This window comes from Callospermophilus lateralis, chromosome 10, assembly GCF_048772815.1.
Source record: "Callospermophilus lateralis isolate mCalLat2 chromosome 10, mCalLat2.hap1, whole genome shotgun sequence".
Classification (NCBI taxonomy): Eukaryota; Metazoa; Chordata; class Mammalia; order Rodentia; family Sciuridae; genus Callospermophilus; species Callospermophilus lateralis.
Genome location: NC_135314.1, coordinates 123705168 through 123729305, shown reverse-complemented (window position 1 = coordinate 123729305; position 24138 = coordinate 123705168). Strand labels below are relative to the sequence as shown.

The 24138-nt window shown below is 33.5% G+C and overlaps 1 protein-coding gene and 1 non-coding gene across 3 annotated transcripts in view; one reads left to right on the top strand and one right to left on the bottom strand.

The window, feature by feature from the left end:
* The window catches only part of Stag1 (STAG1 cohesin complex component), a 362710-nt gene that overhangs the window by 79337 nt on the left and 259235 nt on the right, over positions 1-24138 (bottom strand). For both annotated transcript variants that reach the window (XM_076867213.2, XM_076867214.2), the window contains 4 exons: positions 18051-18149; positions 17458-17537; positions 8163-8270; positions 4844-4958 (listed from right to left, as the gene is read on the bottom strand). In XM_076867213.2, coding sequence (XP_076723328.1) covers positions 4844-4958; positions 8163-8270; positions 17458-17537; positions 18051-18149 — 402 coding nt within the window. The remainder of the gene's footprint in view (positions 1-4843; positions 4959-8162; positions 8271-17457; positions 17538-18050; positions 18150-24138) is intronic.
* Positions 5194-5265, top strand: Trnat-ugu (transfer RNA threonine (anticodon UGU)). Its single transcript has one exon. It is a non-coding gene; the product is annotated as a tRNA-Thr (tRNA).

Sequence of the window (24138 nt, the reverse complement as noted above, 5' to 3'; positions counted from 1 at the left end):
GTTTCTTATATTCCTGATTTCTTTTTATTGTATTCATTCTCTATTTTGCTAGAAAACATACTCAAGTAATATTTTACATATAGAGTTCATGAGTGGTTAACTTTTTGTCATTTGATTAGTTCCTTTTCCTCCATTCTTTCTACCTCTCTCTCATCTTTTTCCTTTCTTTCATCTTTTGTATTGCTTTCTAGAAAAAAATCCCTTGGTTCTATCTGTAGCCAATCCTTGGTTGTGTCTACTGAAGTCATTTATAGATTTTCCTCCTTAAATTTTAGAAACCATTTTAACTCATGTGAATTCTCTTCCTCTTTTATAAGCCTCTTCATCTATTTGGCAGTATGAATTAAATCTTTTCATCAATCTGTTGAATTTTATGTTTATTTTTCAAGTTTTAAAGACTCTTGGTTGCTAATTTATATGTTGATGAGTCTATACTCATGAACAGTTTTAACTAGAATCCTTCCTTGAGACTGATAGCAAGGTTCTGGCTTCCTTGGTGGAGCAGGAAAGGGGAATCTGTGATCAGGCAGGAATCCCCTCTATTGTACAGATATACAATTTCTCTTTTATATGCAAAAATTTCCTGTCCCTGTTGGTGGTCATGAAATTTTGGAAGCTTTCACTGCTTTCCTTTTCAGATCCATTTTATAAATCCCAAATGTATGGACCAGCAGTTCTAAAGTGATAAATATGCTCAGCTAAAGGACAGCTAGCTATTTAATTACTATTTATGCATTACCCCTTCACTAGCCTCTGCTGCTACCATCTTCACTGTATTTCTGAGTTGTTCCAGCAACACCTCAGTTAAAACAGGGATTTTCTATTTTTGTCTCACTGGGTAATGGGTTACCTAGTGCTAATAGATTTTTCAGTCAGTCTCTTCTCATTTACTTTATATATTCCACACACTCTTCACTCTTCTGATGAACTGATAATACCTCTTTCATTTTGACTAATTTAGCCTGAGGTTTTCAGTGGAGGAGCTAAAGGCAAAATTCAATGCTTAAATTAGTGTAAATCTAGATGCTAACTTCTTTGACAGTTTACTCACCTGACTCTAAGGTAGTGGTGCAATAGAATGTATTTTGTTAAAATCAATAACCAATAGGTTAAAATTCAACGTTTACATCAGAAAAGCAAGATAATAAATTGGATCATTTTCTGATAAGAGTTGTAAATTTACCAACTCTAGTTACAATAATCAACATAATATGGTCAGTCAGGAGCTGGCTTGACGTGTCTTTAGGCATCTGTGACAGTCACAGAACTTGATATTCTCAAACTTCTATTAGAATACCAGGTAAATTCATGTTTGAGGAAAAAAAAAATAATTCTAACATGGCTGGAAAGGATAAAAGGTCACTACAATCACCTTTCAGACATTTTATACTAAGGAGTAAGAGATGAAGCTATCAGAAGGCAAGCCTTGAGGCATTTTCAGTGGCTATTAAAAACCAAACTAAACCAAAACAAAATTTGGAATTTAAATTATCTAAAATCACATTTCTATTTAGGTAGATTTTTACCATGTTAGATGAAAGTATAATTTATTTTATTGGTTTTCCTCTAAGATAAACTAATCTCATCTTCCTGGTGATGAAAATTATAATTTTCTAGGTATATCCTGATTCATCTTTCAAACATTATACTACTTTTAATATTTTATCTCAAGTTTCTTCTATGTGCTAATCTGTCAGATAAATATATTTAAGGATTTCACTATATAATGGTACATTACTGTGATTCCTTTTATGACATATCATTTAGAATTCAAGTAATCATCTCAAAATTATTATAAATACTCTTATATTGGGTCTTTACCTCTGTTAAAATAGAGTCAGTCACTGGTAAACCATAAAGAACACAAACAAAACCCAAGCAAAAGAGCTTATTTATGCACAAAGAATGAACCCTCTAGATGAAAATTCTTGGATATATCAATACACTTTTTAATTTTATGTGTTAAATTACTGTCACAACTGGTCTCATTATTCCTTAAGCCTATAAGGAGAGTGACCATACCTCTAGACTGTACAAAAATGTTCTGGGGCTGGGACTGTAGCTCAGTGGTAGAGTGCTTGCCTCACACTCATGAGGCATGGGTTCCGTCCTCAGCACCACATAAAAATAAAGATATTGTATCTATCTACAACCAAAAAAAAGTATTTTAAAAATGTTCTAAAATAATATTAATAGCTTTCTTTTCTATGAAAAGTATCATAATATGAACACTACATATAGGGTAATCTGAACTTATCAAATTGAAATACCATTTATCCTACTGTCTGGCTTGCATTTATAATACAAGGTACTTTGTCACTAGAAATTAGTGACTATCATAAAGGTTGTGGTAGCTTAAAAATGTCACCTTTGAGTACTGCAAGAAAATTGACAACTAGTTTAGGCAGATCTCTTTATCTAGATAATTTCACCTACACTATAAATCCCTTTCAATATTTTATAATTTTATCTCACATTCAAGGAAAAGAATGATAATTGGTTCAGTTAAGTGATCTGTAATTTATCTATAAAAGACTCATCCTAAAGTGTCTAGTTAATTCAACATTTCAGGTGTCTGTTACTAAAATTTTACTAATGAACATGCGTTACAATAAAAAATTCAGAGTAGGACACAATTGGAATCCTATCATACTATAAGAATATGAATTCAATAAACATGCAGCACTGAGTACACACTAGTACAACACGATAAGAAGAAAGATTTTCACAAAGAATGATCATTCTGAAATACAGAAGACCATAAAAGCCAAAAACCAAGAATCAACCAGAAACCCTTAAATCTGATTTGTAGTTGCTTTTGCAGCCAACAAGAATGCCATGTAAAAGAATTACATTTTAATACTGCTGAAACACATTAGTAAATGGCAATAAACAAAGTAATACAATAATGCAATCTGAAAATAGAGCAATAATAAACACCATAAATTACTGCTTTAAATAAAAGGCAAAACTGCCTAAAACTAAGTACTTCCGCCTTTTAATAAACTAAGTCAAAGTTCTTGAGCTTCCAGAAATCCAAAACATTTCCTTTAATTATATCTGCATACCCATCCTTATCAATATTTAAAATTACTGTTGATAGGATTTGACTGTTTCATAATACTTTTTATCCTAGTCCTCTAAACCCTAAGGGGACTCAAGGTAAAGTTTGAAATGGGTTATCCTAAGTGTAGTATTTACTGGGTATTAAGAGTTTTTTCTTAAAAATTCACGTTCATTTTATCTTATAACATATCCAAACTTGTTTTGTAAAGAAAATAATGTATTGTGCCCTTACTGTGCAAAGTATGGTCCCTGGACCAAGAACATAAGCATATCACATAGGAGCTTGTTAGAAATGCAGAATCTCAAGAATCCAGAGCCATTGTATCAGAACTAGCATTTTAACAAGATCCCCAGGTTATCTGTATGTACATTTTAAACTATATTCTTAAATACAGTTTAAATATCATTTAAACTATATATATTCTTAAATACATTCTTGACTCAAATGAAAACTTTCTCCAGCTGGTTTGTTTCTGATTTTACTTTGTCTATTATAGAGTTACAACTAAAAAATCTATGGCAACTGTCCTTTTTACCCTGCTTTGCCATGACAACCCCCACCCCTTCATTTCAATGATTCAGTTCTCTGATTTTAATTTTCATATAAGCTACCTATTTGTCTTTCTCTAACTCATCCCTATACTGTTCCACCAGCACTCTCAAGTTTGAGTATTCACAGAATCTTAAATTTCTCATCCCTGACAATCCAACATAAACCAAAAACATTCATAGCCCAAATAAAGTTGAGTCTTATATTTCTACATTTTCTTCTTCTTTTTTTTAGTTATACATGGACACAATGTCTTTATTTATTTTTTTATGTGGTGCTAAGGATCAAACCCAGTGTCTCACATGTACGGGGCAAGCACTCTGCCTCTGAGCCACCACCCCAGTCTGAATTCTATGTTTTCTTTACAACTCTATTCTCACTCATTTCTAACCCAGTAGTTTATTCATTCCCCACTCTCACCCCTACTGGGAATAGAATCCAGGGGCGCTTAACCACTGAGCCACATCCCCAGCTCTTTTTATATTTTATTTAGAGTCGAAGTCCTGCTAGGTTGCTTTTAGGGCATTGAGAAATTGCTGAGTCTGGCTTTGAACTCAAAATCTTTCTGTCTCAGCCTCCTGAGCCACTGCGAATACAGGCTTGTACCACTGTGCCTGGCTATTCAGGGGTTCTTTAGGTTTGGATGACCATTCCCCCAATAGAAAATACAGAATAAAATATCAAACAGTATTTTAGTGAGAAAAACTATAGGCTCCCTGCAAAAACAGATACTAATTGTACATTGAGTGTTAATTAATAAAACTCTTTACATGATAACTGATACAGCAATAAAAACACTGCTATGGGAATTGTAGAACAGTTTAAAACATCTAAATTCATACTTTCCCTACTCCTTATTAAATAATGCAATTTTCAAAAATGATCAAACTAATGGTTTCAATAATTTGACAACTCCCGAAGTGTTTAATAACGTAATTTAAAACAAAAGATACATATTTAAGAGAAAAACAAAATAGTATGCAGTATTGCAACGCTGTAATAGTGTAAAAGTTTTAACAATTACTGTTATATACTCAATATTGATATAGCTCTACATATATATTCAGAAGTTCCTTCCACAAAAGGTAGAGTATTAATTCTAAAATTAAGCAAGTTATAAAGACAACTTTGTAGAAATAGTCTTATTTTCATTTGATTTTAAATTCAATGACAATTTTATTTAATATGTAGTATATAAAAATAAAATGTTAATTTTTTTGCTTTTACCTCACTTTCAAGAAAAAAAAGGACAAGCATTCTAATGAGGTTTCCATTTGGACTGTTCCTTCCTCTCCTCTTTGCTAATGCCTCCTCGGCTTGTGGGTCATGTCTGCTAAACAGCCTGGTGGGGGGGGGAGGGGGGACGACAATAAGAGCATTACAAATTCTCATGGATATCAGTTAGTCTTTTCTTTCATTACACAAATTATTTCAGCATTAAAAAAAAATCTGAGATCAGATTACCAATCTATTTCAACAAAAATATGTTACTGGTACCTTTATATAAAGGTTAAAAAATGGTTGGATTTGAAAATTTCCATAAAGTATAGCTATATAAAAAAACATACAAGGAGGCTGGGATGTAGCTCAGTTGGTAGAGCGCTTGCCTTGTAGGCACAAGGCCCTGGGTTCAATCCCCAGCACCACCCACACACACACACAAAAATGATACTTGTGGTTAAAAAAGGAAAAGTACAAGGAAATTTTTTTAACTGAATAATCGATGCTCAAATATTAATGAAAAATATAAACACTGATAATATCCTATATGATTAATACTAGAGTACATAATTTTATAGGTTGATTTTGTCTTTAGTGGTGCTAGGGATTGAACCCAGGGCCGTCTGTGTGTTAGGCAAGCACTCTGTCACTGAACTATGTCCCTAGTCCTGTAATTTAGTTTTATTTTCTTAGATATTGATTTCACAATCACATAATTATAGAATTTAACCAAATGTTCCAGAAAATATGAAAATTCATATTTTTAATCATTACCTCTTACTTATAACCTATTACCAATTAACAATGCTTACCCAAATGTTTTCAGTAAAATGACATTCATGTTACAGTTAGAAAAGTATCATTTAGTGACTAACTTTCTAAAATATGACTATGAAATTATCTGAAAAATTTATTTTGTTAAGTAGACTTATTCTAATAAAACTTGACTGCTAAACGTCCTTAAGTCCCTTATTTCCAGTCATTGCTCTAGATAAAAAGGATATAGCAGTGACCAAAGACAAAACCCTGATTCTTTTATAAAAAGAATCTCAGCTTTTATAAAAAATAAGAACACGGAGACAGACAAATAGCATGGGCTACTTTACATATGGAAGTCAAAGTTTGCCTCTCATATGAAAGGTAAATAACTGAAGAAAAGAAGAAAAATTTCATGTGATACGAAAACAAAGAGATCCCAAGTAGAAAACTGCAACAGAAAATTTGTGTTTGTTTGGCTGGGGTACATATAAGCCTTATCTTGAAGCTATATGAATACAGCTATCACAATAGTTAAAAGAGATGGTTTTGTTTTGTGGGTAGCTTTCAGAGGGGTGGCAATAAAAATTCTGAGGGTCCTTGGTAACTAAAATATACGAGTTTGGATAATGCATTTATTATATATATATTACTGAGAAGTTAGCTTATGCTTCTAAACTAAAAAAAAATGTGGATTTTTGGATGACTTTAAAATATCCATTTCAGCTTACTATCATTTGGATGACTGGTTAAGACTGTGTGCATGGCTTGTAGGCTTTAAGATACTGTGTGCACAAGCACAGATCAAGCATTTTTGACATAATCCGAGAATTTCTGGGGCTGCTATATATTGTTAAGATTTTAATTTAAAAAAATGTTAAAGTAAAGAAAAAATATTTTAAAAGGTAATTACTTTAAATGGTAAATGAATGTTTAAAGAAATCATTAAAATATTAAAAATTATTAAAATGTGAATTGCTCCAGGGCAGAGGCTTAAAAATCAGTTAATTAAGGAAGTCTTCATTTACTTGCACAAGAATAGGCTTCATTTTCACAAACAAATAATAAACTTTTAGGTAAAGTGTCCCAATATAAAAAATGTTAGCAAATATCTCAAATTTATTCAAATGATACAGATAAAACAACTTTTCCCACTTTGAATAGTACAACTACTTAGAGAAAAAACTGTTCTTGAGGCACTGTGATGTAGATACTTGAAGAAGAGACAGATCTGCTCATTATCAAAGTTAATCATCCAGGTGCAACAACTGCCCAGTGTATGATTTATATTCGTGCTGTAGCACAATCACAAATTAGTACATAATAGACTTTTAGGTTCACCTGCCAATAATCAAAGCCACTAAGTTAAATCCACAATCAAAAAAGCAAAAAATAGGGGTTGGGGTTGTGGCTCGGTGGTAGAGCGCTCGCCTAAAATGTGCAAGACGCTGGGTTTGATTTACAGCACCACATAAAAATAAATGAAATAAAGGTATTGTGTCCAAATGCAACTAAAAAAAAAAATTAAAAAAAAAAACACAAAAGCAAAAGGTACAATATAACCAATGTTTGTATTATGAAAATAAATGATCCTACTGTTATAAAACATACAGTAGTAAACCATAATAAAAATGTATTTCATAAGTATTTATGCTTATAAATTCCCATTAATTTGATGCTTTGCCAAAATAAATTTAACAAGTTTTAAAAAAATTCAAAAAATTTAAACTTTAACTGTAAATATAACTTTCATAATCACTATAGATTACTGTTTTTAATGGAGAGAACAGGGGAAAAAAACCATGAAAAGTGGGGAGGCATTTTAAAGGTGATATTACAGAACATTTAAATTATAAATGTTGAAAAGGTAAGATTGGAACTCAAAATTTTAAAAGAAAAAAATTAGTAAAATGAAATATCATTACCTGGGGAGCTTTTTTTTTTTTTTTTTTTTAAGGGGGTGGGGGAGAGAGAGAGAGAGAGAGAGAGAGAGAGAGAGAATTTTATTTTTTTAATTTTTAATTTTTATTTATTTATTTATTTTTTTAAAATATTTTTTTTAAGTTGTTGATGGGCCTTTATTTTATTTATTTGTATGTGGTGCTGAGAATCGAACCCACGCATGCTAGGCAAGCACGTTACCACTGAGCCACAACCCCAGTCCTGAGAGAGAGAATTTTAATATTTAGTTTTTAGTTATTGGCGGACACAACATCTTTGTTTGTGGTGCTGAGAATCGAACCCAGGTCGCACGCATGCCAGGTGAGTGCGCTACTGCTTGAGCCACATCCCCAGCCCTACCTGGGGAGCTTTTATTAACTTTATATACTTTCCCAATTTCACCACCTAGCTGTGAATCATCTTTTCACATATCAGGGAAAAATAGATATATCAAAACACATACCATTCTCAGGAATATAATTTATAACGTGTAAAGTTTATGAAGCTATGATAGCTGAGTAAGGTGATATGCACATTTTTTAATACTCTGTTCAATTACTACTACTCTCTTCTACTAACTCTAAAACAACAAAAAAACAAAATACATGAGTTTTGAAAAATAACTCACTTTTTGTGAAGGAACTCTCCCGCTGCCACAGCAACAGGGCGATGTGCTGAATAAACCAAGTGGTAAACATTTTCACAGTCTTCATTGGAAAGGGCTTCTTCACTTCCACTGAAAATTTCAGAAAGTTAACAGCTGAACCAAAATAAGCACATATTTTCTTTTTTTTTTTTTTAATATTTATTTTTTAGTATTTGGCGGACACAACATCTTTGTCTGTATGTGGTGCTGAGGATCGAACCTGGGCCGCACCCATGCTAGGCAAGCGCGCTACCACTTGAGCCACATCCCCAGCCCATAAGCACATATTTTCAGTTCTACTGTTATTTCAAAATTTGAAAGTTCAACATAAAAGTTGAAGGCACACTGATTTTAGTTTCTGCCTTATCTTACTTTGAAAGTACTATTTCACTATATAAAAGACACAATCATTATAAAATGTTCAGAATATATAGATAAAACAGGGAGAAAATAAAATATATAATACTTCCACACACACATATTCTTATACAATGACTATTAAGCTCTTCAAATGTGCATAAGATTTTTGTTGATATGTTCTTGCAATATTTTTGTCCTTGTTTCAGAGAAATTACTATGCTATATAAGTCTTCTTTCCAGAACTTTATTTTTAAAATTACATTTTAGCGCCATATTTACAGTACTATTTGGTCTTCTTAATAAATGGATTCTGTAAGAAAAACCATTCCTTTCTCAACTTTCTATTCAGGCATTCTTAAAAAGTCTGCATCATTTTTTAGTTGGTCATAATGTGTCTTTAAGTACTCCCCCCACCAAGAATATCCATATTATGACTGTTTTAAAATGTCTGATATAATTAAAGATTAACAACAACTATATGGGAAACAAAAAAAATGTACACATTTTTGACAACATGTAGGGGTTTAGAGCTCATGCCCCAAATTCACATCTGGAGATGCCTCAGGAACTAGGATGTTGAGGAATCTATCATATAAAATTAGAATGATCTGGTCAGGAAAAAAAAAAATCAAGGATGGTAGTCAGCCTAGAAGCATTTTTCCCTCAATAATCTCTGTTCCAATATTATAAGCCAGAAAAACAGAGTAGTGCTAGCAAACAAGACAACTGTCAATAGGTGCTGGGAAATAACAGTAAGTATAAGTAGACTGGCTAGTCCATGAACTTACTTTTTTTATCTATCCATTCCATATTCTTGGGGTTATGAAATTATAATTGAAAGACACAATTTTAAGACTACCAAAGAAGAGCATTAGATTATAACAAGAGGCTTTTTGCTCTAAAGCACAAATGTCTCTATCTATGTCCAATTTATACCAAAAATTATAAGGAGGGGTATAAGGCTAGGGTTGTTTCCCAAGTTAGATATCATTAGTCCACTGGCTAATACCCTCAAAAATTAACAGTTTAACATCAAAACAAAACAAAACAATTTAACATGACATCTTAGGAACATGACATCAAAAATGAAAGGAAAACAATGTGTATCAAATAGATGGACGGAATGTAATAGGATGTTATATTTAACTTTACCTGAAGTTTTGGGAGTTTTAGTATGGCAGAGATCTCACAAATCAAGTAAAACAAGGTCAAATTAATTTTTTCATGCACGTGCTATCAGATACAGGAAAGCTGGGCTGGGATGCTTAGCTTATTACCCAACAAAATAATAAGTAATTAGAAATTAGGAGACTGAGCAACATAATTGGTAGAAAAAATTTCTTCATTTTCTAACTTTATTTACTGGAATTGAACTTGGGGTACTACCACTGCGCTACTTCCTCAGGCCTTTCTATTTTATTTTGGGACACTGTCTGGCTAAGTTGCCTAAGCTGGCCTTGAATTTGTGATATTACTGCCTCAGGCTTCCAGAGTAGGTGCAATTACAAATAGGTGGGATTACAAGCAGTAGGTGGGGTTCCACCATATGTTACTAATATGGTTTCTTTAAAGACAGAGATATCAGAGTGTTGTGGTACTCTGAAAAAGTTTCCCTAAGCTAATCTAGAACACCAAGTTTCAGAAAATTTCAATGAAAACGTTATGAATATCCTTTAAAATTATAAGAAATTTTAGAAACTAGTATCTGGTGCAGGGATTACAGAGTTCTAAAGATAAAATGTTTGTGGAGCAGTCCACGGTAGGAGAAACAAGAGAGTATGGATACCAGGGAATGCATAGTACTTCAACCATTCACGAATGGTCTTGATTTCCTTTAGGCCATGTATGTAATATTGAAAAGGAACATTTCTGAAGAGATTTAAAAGACTCTACCCAATAGAACTACCTTTAGGGCAAACAACTTCCACACAGAAAACATAAATGCCAGGAGTTGTAGAGATCTATGAGGAATTCACAAAAGCACCAATGTCTCCAATGCATTTAGAATATCTGACAGAACTATAGTGTTAACAACTTCATACTTAAATTAAGACATTATCTGCTCTTTCCACCCTTAAAAAACATGCAGTTATATATGGACACAATGTCTTTAGTTTATTTATTTTTTTACGTGGTGCCGAGGATTGAACCCAGTGTCTCATATGTGCAAGGCAAGCACTCTGCCACTGAGCCACAACCGCAGCTTGAATTCTATATTTTCTTTACAACTCTATTCTCACTCATTTCTAACCCAGTAGTTTATTCATTCATTCCCCACCAACCCTACTGGAAATAGAATCTATGCACTTATAAAACCACTCCATCTTGTACATTTGTGGGAAAAGTAGAATTTTTCCAGGCAAACAAGTCTCAGAAGGTTTGAAAACACCCTTGAAGGAAGAAATCTACTTATTTAGATAATCTTTGGAGACTGAAATAATTACTCTGCTGGAAAAAAAGGAAGAAGAAATATCAAAGTAAAAAATAAACGAGCTGTCTAAATGACCAAGTACTGAAACTAAATAAAAAAGGCAGACAGCCAGATATATATACATACAGTCTAATGATACAGATCTCATCTCAAATTCCAGACAATACCACTGAAATATATGAGTGGTTAGAATGTCAGGATACTGTATTATTCAGGGCAAAGGTATCAATAGCTGGTTAAAATCATCAGAAAAACTAAGGTCCAAATACTTTAAAATAGATTTTAGAGGGGAAATAAAACTCTTCATAATTTATTATGAAAAATATTTTATGATCAACATTCAGGAGGAAAGGTAAGGCAACAATTATAAGACTTTTATACATTATCCTTAAAAAGTAGACAGGAAATAATATGAATGAAACAATGTGTAAATTCAACAAAATAAATACATCTACAATTATATGCAATATGTGTATATATATTGTTTTTATTTACTTATTTTGTAGTGCCAGGGATCAAACTCAGGGCATTGTGCATATTAGGCAAATGCTTTTCCACTGACTAACCTCCTCAGCTCTAAGGTTTCTAAACATATTAATAAAATACAAAAAATTGACCAGAACATTCAGAACATATTCTGAGATAACAGAATAAAATAGAAGGAAAGGTTTAAACTTTTTTTTTTTTTTTTTGTGAAAAACAAAAATATACTATTGAGTTCTCTATAATAAAACTGGAAAACAGAGATGTGCCATGGTTTCAGTAATAATGGCAGTTCCCTCTGATCCCAAACCATGCCATTACCTCTCCTATTTCAGTCAGCCAGATCCTGCTCCAAAGTAGCTATGTATGGCAAGGCAGTAACCAAAAATAACGAACATACAGGAAAGATACAACCGGATCTGATGGAATACACTATTGAGGCGTTGGAGAAATATGGAAAAGAATACTTCAACCCATATTAAGGAGTTTGACAAGATGTATAACTCCACCTGGTATTACTTCGTGGGGAGCAATTTAGTATTATGTGATACATGAAACCAAACATTTTTTCAACTTCCAACTGGGTCAAACAGCCATTTTTCTATTAAAATCTGGTTAAAAGCATAGATTGTGACACATACCCAATGATTCATCCAAAAATGAAGACTGAAGACTAAATTTTGAATACCAAATACTGAATTCTTCAGTCCTTGCAAAGGGAACAGACTAATCTTTGAACAATTTATTGTGTTTTGTACAGGTCATTCTCTGCACAATTTCATTATGGTGATAAAACAATCAGCACAATAGCTTAAAACAGGGTGTGGTGGTGCATGCATGTAATCCCATCAATTCAGGATGCTGAGGGAGGAGAATCACAAGTTAGAGATAAGCCTCAGCAATTTAGCAAGGACTTAAGCAACTTAGCAAGATCCTGTCTCAAAATAAAAAGTGAAAAAAGCTGGGGATGTGGTAAAGTAGTTTATAGCAGCTCAATTCACAGTAGCTCAACTACGGAACCAACCTTGATGCCCTTCATCAGATGAATGGATAAAGAAAATGTGGTGTGTATATATATATATATACAATGGAATACTACTCCCTAAAGGAAAATGAAATTATGGCATTTGCAGGTGAAAGGATGGAGCTGGAGAATATCATGCTATGTGAAATAAGCCAAATCCGAAACAGCAAAAACTGAATGTTTTCTTTGATAAGTGGATGCTAATCCATAATGGAGGTGGGGGTTATGGAAGAATGAAGGAAATTTTGACTGTGCAGAGGGGAGTGAGAGGAGAGGGTGTGGTAATGTGAAGGATGGTGGAATGAAACGGACATTACTACCCTATACATGTATGATTACACTACCAGTGTGATTCTATACCATGTTCAGCCAAAGGAAGAAGAAGTTGTGCCACATTGTGTACAATGTATCAAAATCTATTCTACTGTCATGCATAACTAAGTAGAAGTTTAAAAAATAAAATTAAAAAACAAAACAAAACTCTAGCCAGAGCAATTAGGCAAGAGAAAGAAATAAAGGGCATCCAAACTGAAAAGTCATCATCCAATTGTCACTGTTTGCAGATGACATGATCTTAGGCAAATGCTTTACCACTGACTAACCTCCTCTTATACATAAAATCAACAACAAAACCTAAACACACTCTGCTGGAAGAAAACAATTACAACTAATAAATTAACTCAGCAAAGTTGTAGAATACAAAATCATCATTAAAAAAAAAAAAACCCCTTCAGCAGCACTGCTATACACCAACAGCAAATTATCTGAAATAGGAATCAACACAGTAATCCCATTTATAATACTTACAAAAAATAGTAAAATACAAAAGGATAAGTTTAACAAAAAGGTGAAAGATTTCTACAATGCAATCTATAAAATGCCAGTGAAAGAAACTGAAGAGGGCACATGTAAATGAAAAGAGATCCCCTGGTTCATGGGTTGAAAAGATTAGTGTTTTTAAAATGTCTATACCGCCCAAAGTGATCAACAGATTCAGTGCAATCCCTATCAAAGTACCAATGACATTCTCAACAGAACTAGAAAAATAGCACTAAAATTTGTATGGGTTCACAAAATACCACTAATATCCAAAGCAATCTTCAATAAAAAGAACAAAGCAGGAGACATTATATTACCTGACTTCAAAATAAATTATAAAGCTGTAGTAATCAAAACAACACAGGACTGGTAAAAAAAGAGACATAGACCAATGGAACAAAATAGACTAGAAGTAAACACAAGCATCTATAGTCAACTAACTTTCAAAAAAGATCCAAAGAATACACATGGGAGAAGAGATGGTATTTTCAGTAAATAGTACTAGGAAAATTGGATATCCACACACAGAATAAAATGAGAACCCCATTTCCCACCCATTTCAAAAATCAACTGTAGGAGCTGGGGTTGTGGCTCAGTGGCAGAGCGCTTGCCTCAAATATGTAAGGCACTGAATTTGATTCTCAGCACCACATATAAATAAAAAATAAAGGTCCATCAATAACTAAAATAAATAAAATAAATAAAATTTAAAAAAAATTCAAATGTACATGGACTAAAAGACTTATGTAAGGGCTGGGGATATGGCTCAAGTGGTAGCGCGCTCCCCTGGCATGCGTGCGGCCAGGGTTCGATCCTCAGCACCACATACCAACAAAGATGTTGTGTCCGCCGAAAACTAAAAAATAAATATTAGATATGAAATCAATAAAACAAAATAGGGGAAGTGCTTGAGGGATATTGGAAAGGCCAAGAATATTCTGGAGAGGACCCCAAGAGCAGAGGAAACAAGAACAGAAAAGTACAGGAAATAAAAGCCAAAATGGTATTACATTAAACTACTAAATGTTTGTACAGCAAAGGTACAGTAAAGAGATGTACAACATATAGAAGGGGAGGAAGTATTTCCAAACTATATACCTGACAAGAGGTTACTATCCAGAACTTACAATGAACTTCAAAAACTCTAACAGTAAAAATCCAGTCTGATAAAATTGGGCTATAATCCTATAAACTTGGGAGGGTTTGACAGTAAGATCAGAAGCTTGAGGCCAGTCTCAGCAATTTAGAAAGACCCTGTCTCAAAATGAAAAATAATAATAAAAAAAAACCCAGGGATGTGGCTCAGCGGTAAAACATCCCTGGGTTCAATCACCAGTAGTGCAAAACAACAACAACAACAACAACACCACCACCACCACCACCACCACCACCACAACAACAAAAGGTTGTCAACTCATCCTAGTAAGATGGCTACTATCAAAAAGACTAAAGATATCAAGTGTTGGTAAGAGTTAAGGAAACTCATACTGTTAGTGGGAATGTAAATTAGTTCAGTCCTTGTAGAAAACAGTATGTATATTCCTTCAAAAAATTAAAAACAGAGCTGGGGTTGTAGCTCAGTGGTAGAGAGCTTGCTTGGCACTGGTAGGGCACTAGGTTCAATCCTCAGCACCACGTAAAAATAAATAAATAAATAAATAAACAAACAAACAAATAAATAAATAAATAAAAAAATATAGATATTTGGTCCAGTACAACTTAAAAAAAATTAAAAACAGAACTACCATATGATCTACAAATATAGATAATATATCTACCCCCTACTGAGTATATATTCTAAGGAAATAAAATCCCTACATGGAAGAGGACGTCTATACTCAGGTTCACTGCAGCACTACTCACAATAGCCAAGAAATGGAAGCAATCAAAGTGTCTATCAACTAATAAATGGAGAAAGAAAAGGTGATATATATATACAAAAAGGAAACAATTCAGCCACGAAAAAGGATGATAGAACTAGAGTTAGGTGAAATAAGCCAGGCACATATGTGGAATGTAAAAAAAAAACAACCAAACAAAAAAACCTGATGTAGAAGTTGAGGGCAGAATGGTATTTAGGAGAGGCTGGGGAGATTAAGAGAAAGGGAAGGGTGAAGAGACCCCAATAAATGGCTACTGAGTTAGTTACACAGATGTTCAAATTTAATATGGGGCAGCAGGATGACTATAGATAATGATAATGTATATATTTACTTCAAAAAGAGTAAAGGATTTTCAAAGTAAAGAAATGATAAATGTTTGAGGAGATCCACATATTTAACCTAATTTCAACATTACACATGTACCAAAATATCATGCTACTCCATTACTATGTACAATTTTATTTACATTTATTTGTACTCTTTTTTGTGGTGATGGGGATCAAACCCAAGGCCTTTCACATGTTAGGCAAACATTCTACCATTGAATAGATAATTGATTTATAATTGAGTCATATCTTTAGCCCCATACAATTTTTGTTTTTATGTATGTGCTTAAAAATAAATTTAATTCTAAAATGTCAAATTTATTAATGATAACAGATGTGTATATAATACTGTATTTAAACAAAACAGAACTGTATCATGTTCAAATAGAATTTATTCTAGAAATGCAAGGGGGTGCTTACCACTAGACAAATTTGTTAATTTAATTCAGGTTCATTAGTGGATAAAAGGAAAATCTCAGGAAACTCATATACAAAGGGAAAATTTTATCATGAACCAAAAGATACCACAGAAATCACAGAAACTAAAAACTTTAATTGCCTCCCCAGAACAAGAACAAAACTGTCTTCTATCAGTGACACTGTTAATAGTAATAAAGGAACTGGCTATGCAATTTGACAAGAGATGAAAACTTGTAAGGTTAGGAACTGAAATTGTTTGCAAACAATGTAACTTACATAGTACAAGTAAACAGAATGAACAAAACATCAGAAGAAATGAGAGTTCTAATCCAGTATACCTATAAAACTAACATAAAAATTGAAGGTTTCTATATCTCAGTAACAACCAAGTAGAAGCTAGGCATGGTGGCCTATAATCCAAGCAACTCAGGAGGCAGAGGTAGGAGGATAGCAAGTTTGAGGCCAGACTCAACCAATTAGTGAGGCCCTAAGCAACTTAGTGAGACCCTGTCTCAAAACATAAGAAACCCCCCAAAAGAAGAAGTAGAAAATACTAAATACTAATTATATAGCAATGAAACTACAAAGTTTTTAAGAATTAACATATACTAAATAACACAGAAGATCACCATGGAAAATTGAACTCTATGTATAAGACCTAATGATATCTCAACAAAGAAATGCATCTTTTCATGAATAAATGATATAATAAAAACTTCCATTTTCTCCTAAATTCCATGAAGTTCTAATATTAAAATACTAACCAAAATTTTAAAGCAACTGAGAAGTATATTTAAAAAATTCTTATAGAAAAAAGGATTTTAAATAGACCAGAGAATCTACCAATAAGAGAAGAGGCTGGATTTAAAATATATTATAAAGCCAAAATAATAAACAGCATGGTATAAAGGCAAAAAGGTATAAAGACCTCAAGCATCAGTAGACCCCTGTATAGCTATTTAGTTCATGATAGGTGTGTCATTATAAAATATGTAGAGAAGAATGTGTAACAATTTTGCTAGAAATCACATTCTCTTACAGATTCTACTTTTATAGTCAAACTTGTAACGAAAAAGCTATTTTTCTTAAATAGCTTTCTTAAAATTGCTATTTTAAAATCTATTTTTGATCATTTTGTAAATAAAACAATTACCTGCAATATTTCCTATCTTTTGGTTTTATATACATTCCAAAAAGCCTATTTGAAAAACCTATCCCTTTTGAGAGACCTTCCTTTTGAAGACTTCTTTCTCTGTTTTTGTTTAAAGAGGAAGATATTTCATTGGTATTTTCTCTAGATTGTATGCAAAAACTTTAATATGGAGGGAAGAGACAATAGTCAAAATGAAAAACAAAAACAAAACAAATTCACACACACACACAAAAGAATACTTTGTTTTGAACAAAACCTTAAGGTATTAAAAGTAGAACCTGAAGTGATAAATAAATTTAAGGGCTTTATATACAAAAGGATATCAATAATGCAGAGAAAAGGGCATTAAAATATCAAAATATTAAAAAATAAACTCACTGAAGTATTAGAGTAACCAATCGAATAGCTTCCACAGCAACATCATATTCTTTGTCAAGTGTCATTGATACAATGCGATCCTAAAAAAATAGTTATTAAAAAAAACCATAAATATAAAAAAGCTGAGAAAGACTTAAGATTATGTATTCTGAGGCATATGTGCCACACTAATGATAGGTTAAATGCAAAACTTTATTCTTGAAATCATATTCTCATAGTTCTACTCTCACAAAGGAGATGCTAGAATGTTTGTAATTTAAAATCTTTCTCATCAACTGGCATTCCCAGAACACTGTGACAGGGAAACCTTTAGTTACAAAATTAATACATTCATTAAAGAAGATATATAAAGAAATAATTTTAAACAAGAAAGACATTTTTAAGGAAACAAGAACTCTTGTGTGTATTTGTGGTAAAGTAGATACTCACTCATTTATTTCAGGCGGGTTTATTTAAAGAATATGTAGTAAAGAACAGGAATTAAACACTTATTACAGTAATGTCATTTGATAAACTAGCTACAAGTACAAGGTTATAATGAGAAATAATGTAGATACTATGAAAATAATAAGCTCACTGTTCTTAATGCTTACCTTGAATCGGTTAGTGAATAGCTCCAGTTTGGGAAATAATTCTCTATTGGTATATAGACTCTGTAGAGCTTTCAAACACTTCAGTCTGACTTCCCCTTGCTTCAGAGATACAAATAAAAACACAAAAGAAGTAGTTAATTCCATGCCACAAAGATTATAATAAAAATACTGAAGTCTTTATGAAGAATAAAATAATTTCAGTTTAATCATTTAAAAATACATTGAAAATCCCTTAGTTTCTTGTGAATATAACTGTGTCAAACATTTATCAACTCTGACCATATAATGAGTATCTCTCATATTATTCAGTGATACTTAGAATTTTTAACTTATGATCATAATTAGAGAAGGGAATGCTCATTTGTTCTATATGTAATTATAGAATAATCCTGTGGCAAAACTTAATTTCATATTAAAATTATCATTTATTCATGCAACAAGTATTTACTGGATGCATTTTACATTCCAAGGAGAGTAGTAAGGAAACAGATAAACAGCAGAATGTTTAAAACACTGGGAAAATGACACAGTGTAGAGTCCTGGGGGTGCGAGTTACTAGAAGAATATCTTTAATATAAAGTCATTAATTAAGAGTAAGGTTGTTGGCAATCACAGTGTAAACAGAATGTGTATGGCATCATCTAGAAATTTAGTCAACACTCTCAAAGGATTCAAGAGATTATTATTATTATTTTTTTTTTGGTATGGGGGATTGAACGCTCAACCACTGAGCCACATCCCACATCTCTCAATCAGGGACTACATATACAAAAGCAAGGCAATAAGCAACTCAATGAGAGCTTGTTGCTAAATAAAATACAAATTAGGGCTGGGGAAGTGGCTCAGTGGTTGAGTGTTTCTCAGTTCAATGCCAGTTGCCCCTCCAAAAACAAAACAAAACAAAATCCCAAAAGCACACGCACGAGCGCGCGCACACACACGTCTAAGTACAGGGGTATGCTGGTAAAAGATTTAGTAACTCATTCTGGGGAACAGGGCCCACTTTGTTACACATGCAAAGATCCATAACATAAATACACCTTCCATAGATGATACTGAACTACCAATGAACTATCATTGAACTCATTCATGGAGAAGTGTGTATAATCACCCTCTTGCAAGCTAATTCAACTACTTATAGCACAGCAGTGAATGAAGTGATATTATCTGTTAAGGTTAGTTATAGCATGTAGGAGAAATTTGAAGTGTTTATACCATGTGCAATTAACACTCCACCCAAACTCCCTTTACTTGTTAATTCTTCGGCCTATGTCAGCTGCTAATGGTTCCTATACACACCTTTCTCTGAAGAAACCACCATGGTTGAAAAGACCCACCTGGCACAGAAATTCCTAAGAGGTTATGTTTCACCTTTCCTCTCCTATTCACTCCACTCCACTCTCACCTTTCCCAGACTAATGCCCATAACCAGAGTAGAAAGACATAATGGTAAAACAGCTTAACTGTCTTAACTCTGGCAGGACAAACTTTGAGATGTAATTTATTCTCTAGAGTTCGTTGTGAGATTGTGCAGAGTCTAGACTTACTCTGAAACCACCTGAGGCTGTTTCCTGCTTTATCATATTTTCCAATAGGATACTCCTATTGGAGTAAAACCTAATCATGTGCTACAAAACAATGTTTTGCTCAATCAGGGACTACATATACAAAGGTGATCCCAGAAGATACAATGGAATTGAAAAATTCCTAGTATCTAGGGACACTGTAGTCATCATAACATCATGGCACAACTTATTACTCATGTGTTTGTGTTGATGCTGGTGTAAACAAACCTACTGTGCATATACAATTATGTACAGTATATAATATTTGACAATAATAGTAAATGACTTACTAGCTTATACATCTGCTATATGTTTTATCATTATTTTAGTATACATATCTGCTTATAGGCAAAAAGTTTATTATAAAATAATATACTATGTTTAGCTCACAGCAGCTTTACAAAATCTTGTGATTAGTCACATGCAGTTATTGTGTTTATTCACTGAAAAAATGGCCAGGTGACACATCTTTCAGAACATATCCCCACTGTTAAGACACACAACTATACTGTTAGCACAATAATTCCTCAGGTCTGGCTTCTAGGGAATGTGACCTAACTTTTTTGATGAGATTCTGAGGTTGGATTACTTGAAGACTGGATTGTTATGAGGAAGAATCCAATGGTGATAAGTACTGACAATTCCTGACACAAAACAGTATTGTATTTTGCTAGGGTTTTTACCTGTGGGTGAAAAAGAATGTGCACTATTAACTTGTACACCATTCTGACATTTGAGGAAGCAGGGTGAATAATAGTTAACTATAAGGACTGTGGAACTAAGTATTTGCTGCTATATTGTACTATGATCCTAAAGAGAAAAAAATAATAAGATCAGGCCATTAAATTGCCAGTTCAAGGCTAGTGCTTTTTTTTTTTTTTTTTTTTTTTGCAAATTTAATCAATTTTCCTATGACAAAATCAGAACTACGATAGGAAAGAAGTGGGGTCTAAAAAATATCTGGGTGGATGTAGGTGAGGACCTTTAATTCCTAGTTTCTTCTGAATTTGTGAGCCTAAAAATGACTCATACCCCTTGGTAGAGGAGGCATGACTCCTCCCTATGCATCCCTTTATTGAAAAACTGTGGAAGTTTAAATTTTGGCAAGTATCTTAAGGACAATGCTAGGAGCCCTCATCATGATCTACAAAAATTTCCACTTAGGTTAAGGTTAAATCTCTTCATAGATAAGATCACAAAATAGTAGATAAGGCAGTATCACCTAATCATTCAATGCAAGAGGAACATACTATGGTTTGGATATAGTTTCTTTCCCAAAACTTCATTTGCTAGGAGTTTGGTCCCCAGTTCCCCAAGTAATGGTATTAAAAGGTGGTAAAACAGGTAAGAAGTGGAGACTAGTGGGAGGTTAAGTGAATAGGGTCCATCCTTGTAAAGGCACTAATGCTGGTCTGGTAGGAGTGGATTAGTTCCTAAGAGGCTGGGTTGTAATAGAGAGCCTGGCTCCTCCCTGTCCTCCTTTTCCTTTTACCTTGCAAACTCTCTCACACCCACTTCTACTATGCGATCATTTGCCATGTTGTAACAAGAAGGTCCTCACCAGGGGCTGACTAGATGGTGCTGCTTGATCTTGGACTTTGAGCCCCCCATATATGTGCTAAATAAACCCACTTTTAAAAATAAACTACCCAGAATCGAGTATGGTTATAGCAACAAAAAATGAACTGGGACAGAGCACAGTATTGTAAAGAGTAGCAAGGTTCAAGCGTAACAATTGGGGATTTGCAGAACTGGCTCAAAGGATATGGTCTTCCGGGAGGGAAGATAAATGAAAAGTCAATGATGAAAGTATTATATAACATATATAATGAAAAAAGATCAACAATGGATGAGTAAAAGGCTAAAGATAGTTGTCTCAATGTACAGTCACAACCTCAGATGTAAGATAGCATGACTGACTTTTCCCTAACCATAGACTTGACATCAATGCCAAGAAAAATGAAATTAATACATCCAAGTTCACACAGTAAAAATTATAAGCTGGGCATGTGGTGCATGTCAGTAATCCCAGTGACCTGGGAGGCTGAGGCAGGAGGACCACAGGTTCAAGGTCAGCCTCAGCAATTTAGCAAGGCCCTAAAAAACTTAACGAGACCTTGTCTCCAAAAATAAAAAGGGTAAGGGATTATAGTTCAGTGATAAAGCACTCCTGTGTTCATTCTCCAATATCCTCTCCAAAAACCCCACAGATTAAAAAATAAAATAAAATCTTGAAATATGAATGCTGTTTAACACAGCACCCAGTGCATATTAGCTGCTCAACAATTCTTTTGATACCATTACCTATGGATATAGATATAGTAAGGACATGAATTGAGTTTCATTTTCACCTGTCCAGCAAAATTCCCAAGCAACCATCTCTCCTCCCAAGTCTCGTTTCTTCACCTATAATGTGTCCTGCCTATACCACAGGACCTTAAAAATTAAATAAGGTAAGGTGGTATTCATGAAAGCACTTCAGAAAACTGGAAAACAACCTGTTGCTGGAATGAAAATTCTCAATTGCTTTTTTGCAAAGTGCTCTACTATGCTCTGCAGTTATTTCTATTATAGTACACTTAATGCTTTATTGTTTTCCCATTACAAGAAAATTTTATTCAAATATAAATGCTGTTTAACACAGCATCTAATGCATATTAACTGCTCAATAAATATTTTTTAATAACTACATAAATAAGAAAATAAAAGCATCAAGGATAAAATGATTTGTTAGAGGAGAGAATTGGGTATTAACAGAGATTCTTTATTCAAAGAGATTCTTTTTTAACATTTGTGCAAAATACTTCTGTAAAAAACATCAAGTGGTATAACAATATTGCATAAATAACGGTAAACGTGGGTTCGTAATGAGTTATATCATTAAGGGACAATAATTTATGCTCCCAGGAGAATATTTAAATGGAAATACTGTGAAAGAGTTAAGAAGAACTAAATTCAAGTGGACTGTCCAAAAAGGTATGTGTTAGTATGTGGCAGGAATATAGGGGTAGAGAGAAGATTCCCTTGAGAGGGACAGTTTTGGCAATTTTATGAGAAACAGGATTCAGGATGAGTCAAAAGAAAGAGAAGAAATGAGGTGGGTTAAAGAAATATAGATTGTTAAACACTACAAAGATTCTGATATGGGGATTAGCATATACTAAGAGGTATAAAAATAAATGTACACACAGGTGCTATGGTTTGGGCATAGTTTTTTCCTGCTGAAAACTCAGGCGGAAGCTTGGTCTCTAATGTGAGAGTTTGAAAGGTGGTGAGAAGGTCTGCCTTTATAAGTGGATGAATGTTTCTCTGGCAGAAATGGGTTAGCTATTGTGGGAATTCTACTTGCTTTTCCTCTTCTTTACAAACCAACTGCTGTGAAGCCCTTACCAGAAGCCATGCAGATGCCAAGGTCATGCTCTTAGGCTTCTTAAACTGTGAGTCAAAATACCCCTTTCTTTTTAAAATTATCCTGACTCATATGTAGTAACCGAAAATGGAGTAACAGGCATGGTAAAAGCAAAAGTAGTACAGAACAATACAGATAAACTATAAGAGCAAGGCAATTAGAATCATGAGCATAAATCCTCAAAGATTTTAAGATATTTAGTCTAAAATACATAAATTATTAATGCAATTTCAAAATTAGGCAAATTAGGCACATTCTGCGTCACCATGAAGGGCAGAAATAAAATGGCTAGGTAGAGAACCTACAGAAACAACTACTTTAGTTGTTAGAGATTTTCTTTCTATTGACCAACTTACAGCATAAAACTTACAATTTTAAAAAGTTTGTTTTATTCAGGAGAACAGATGAGGTTATAACCTCCAAAGTTCTAAAATCAAGAAAAAGGTTTCATCAGCTCATTTAGAAGAGGCATAAGATGAATCTGAAGACAGAGGCTACAGGTTAAAGAGGGTGCAGTTTCAATTAGATGAACGAAACAGGAAGACAATGACTGTCATTCTCAGAAAAAAAGACGCAAAGAGATTAGAGTGGGAATGATAAAAGAAAAATGTAGAGGAGATTATTTAATACTTGCAATCTCTAAAAAATAAAATAATTGAGGCTGATAGAGATTTAAGAAATCATTTCACTGAATATTCATGTTTTTATCAACAATGTACAAGGGAAATCAACCTCCCCTCCTTCACCTAGACAATAGATTTCTATAAAAGCAGTTTAATAATTTTTTAACTGATGGTAAGAGGCCAGGTGCGACGGTGCACACCTGTAATCCCTGCAGCTAGGGAGGCTGATGCAGCAGGATTGTGAGTTCAAAACCAGCCTCAGCAACAGTGAGGTGAAACTCACTACTGCTATTGTATTTTGTCTCTAAATACAAAAAAAGGCTGAGGATGTGGCTCAGTGGCTGAGTGACCCTGAGTTCACTTCCTGATACAAAAACAAAAACAACAACAAAAAAAACTGATGGTAAAAAACACCAAAAATTTGGTTTCCCAAGACTTTGTGGTCATACATTAAGTTCTTTTAAAACTGATAACCGTCACATAAATTCAGA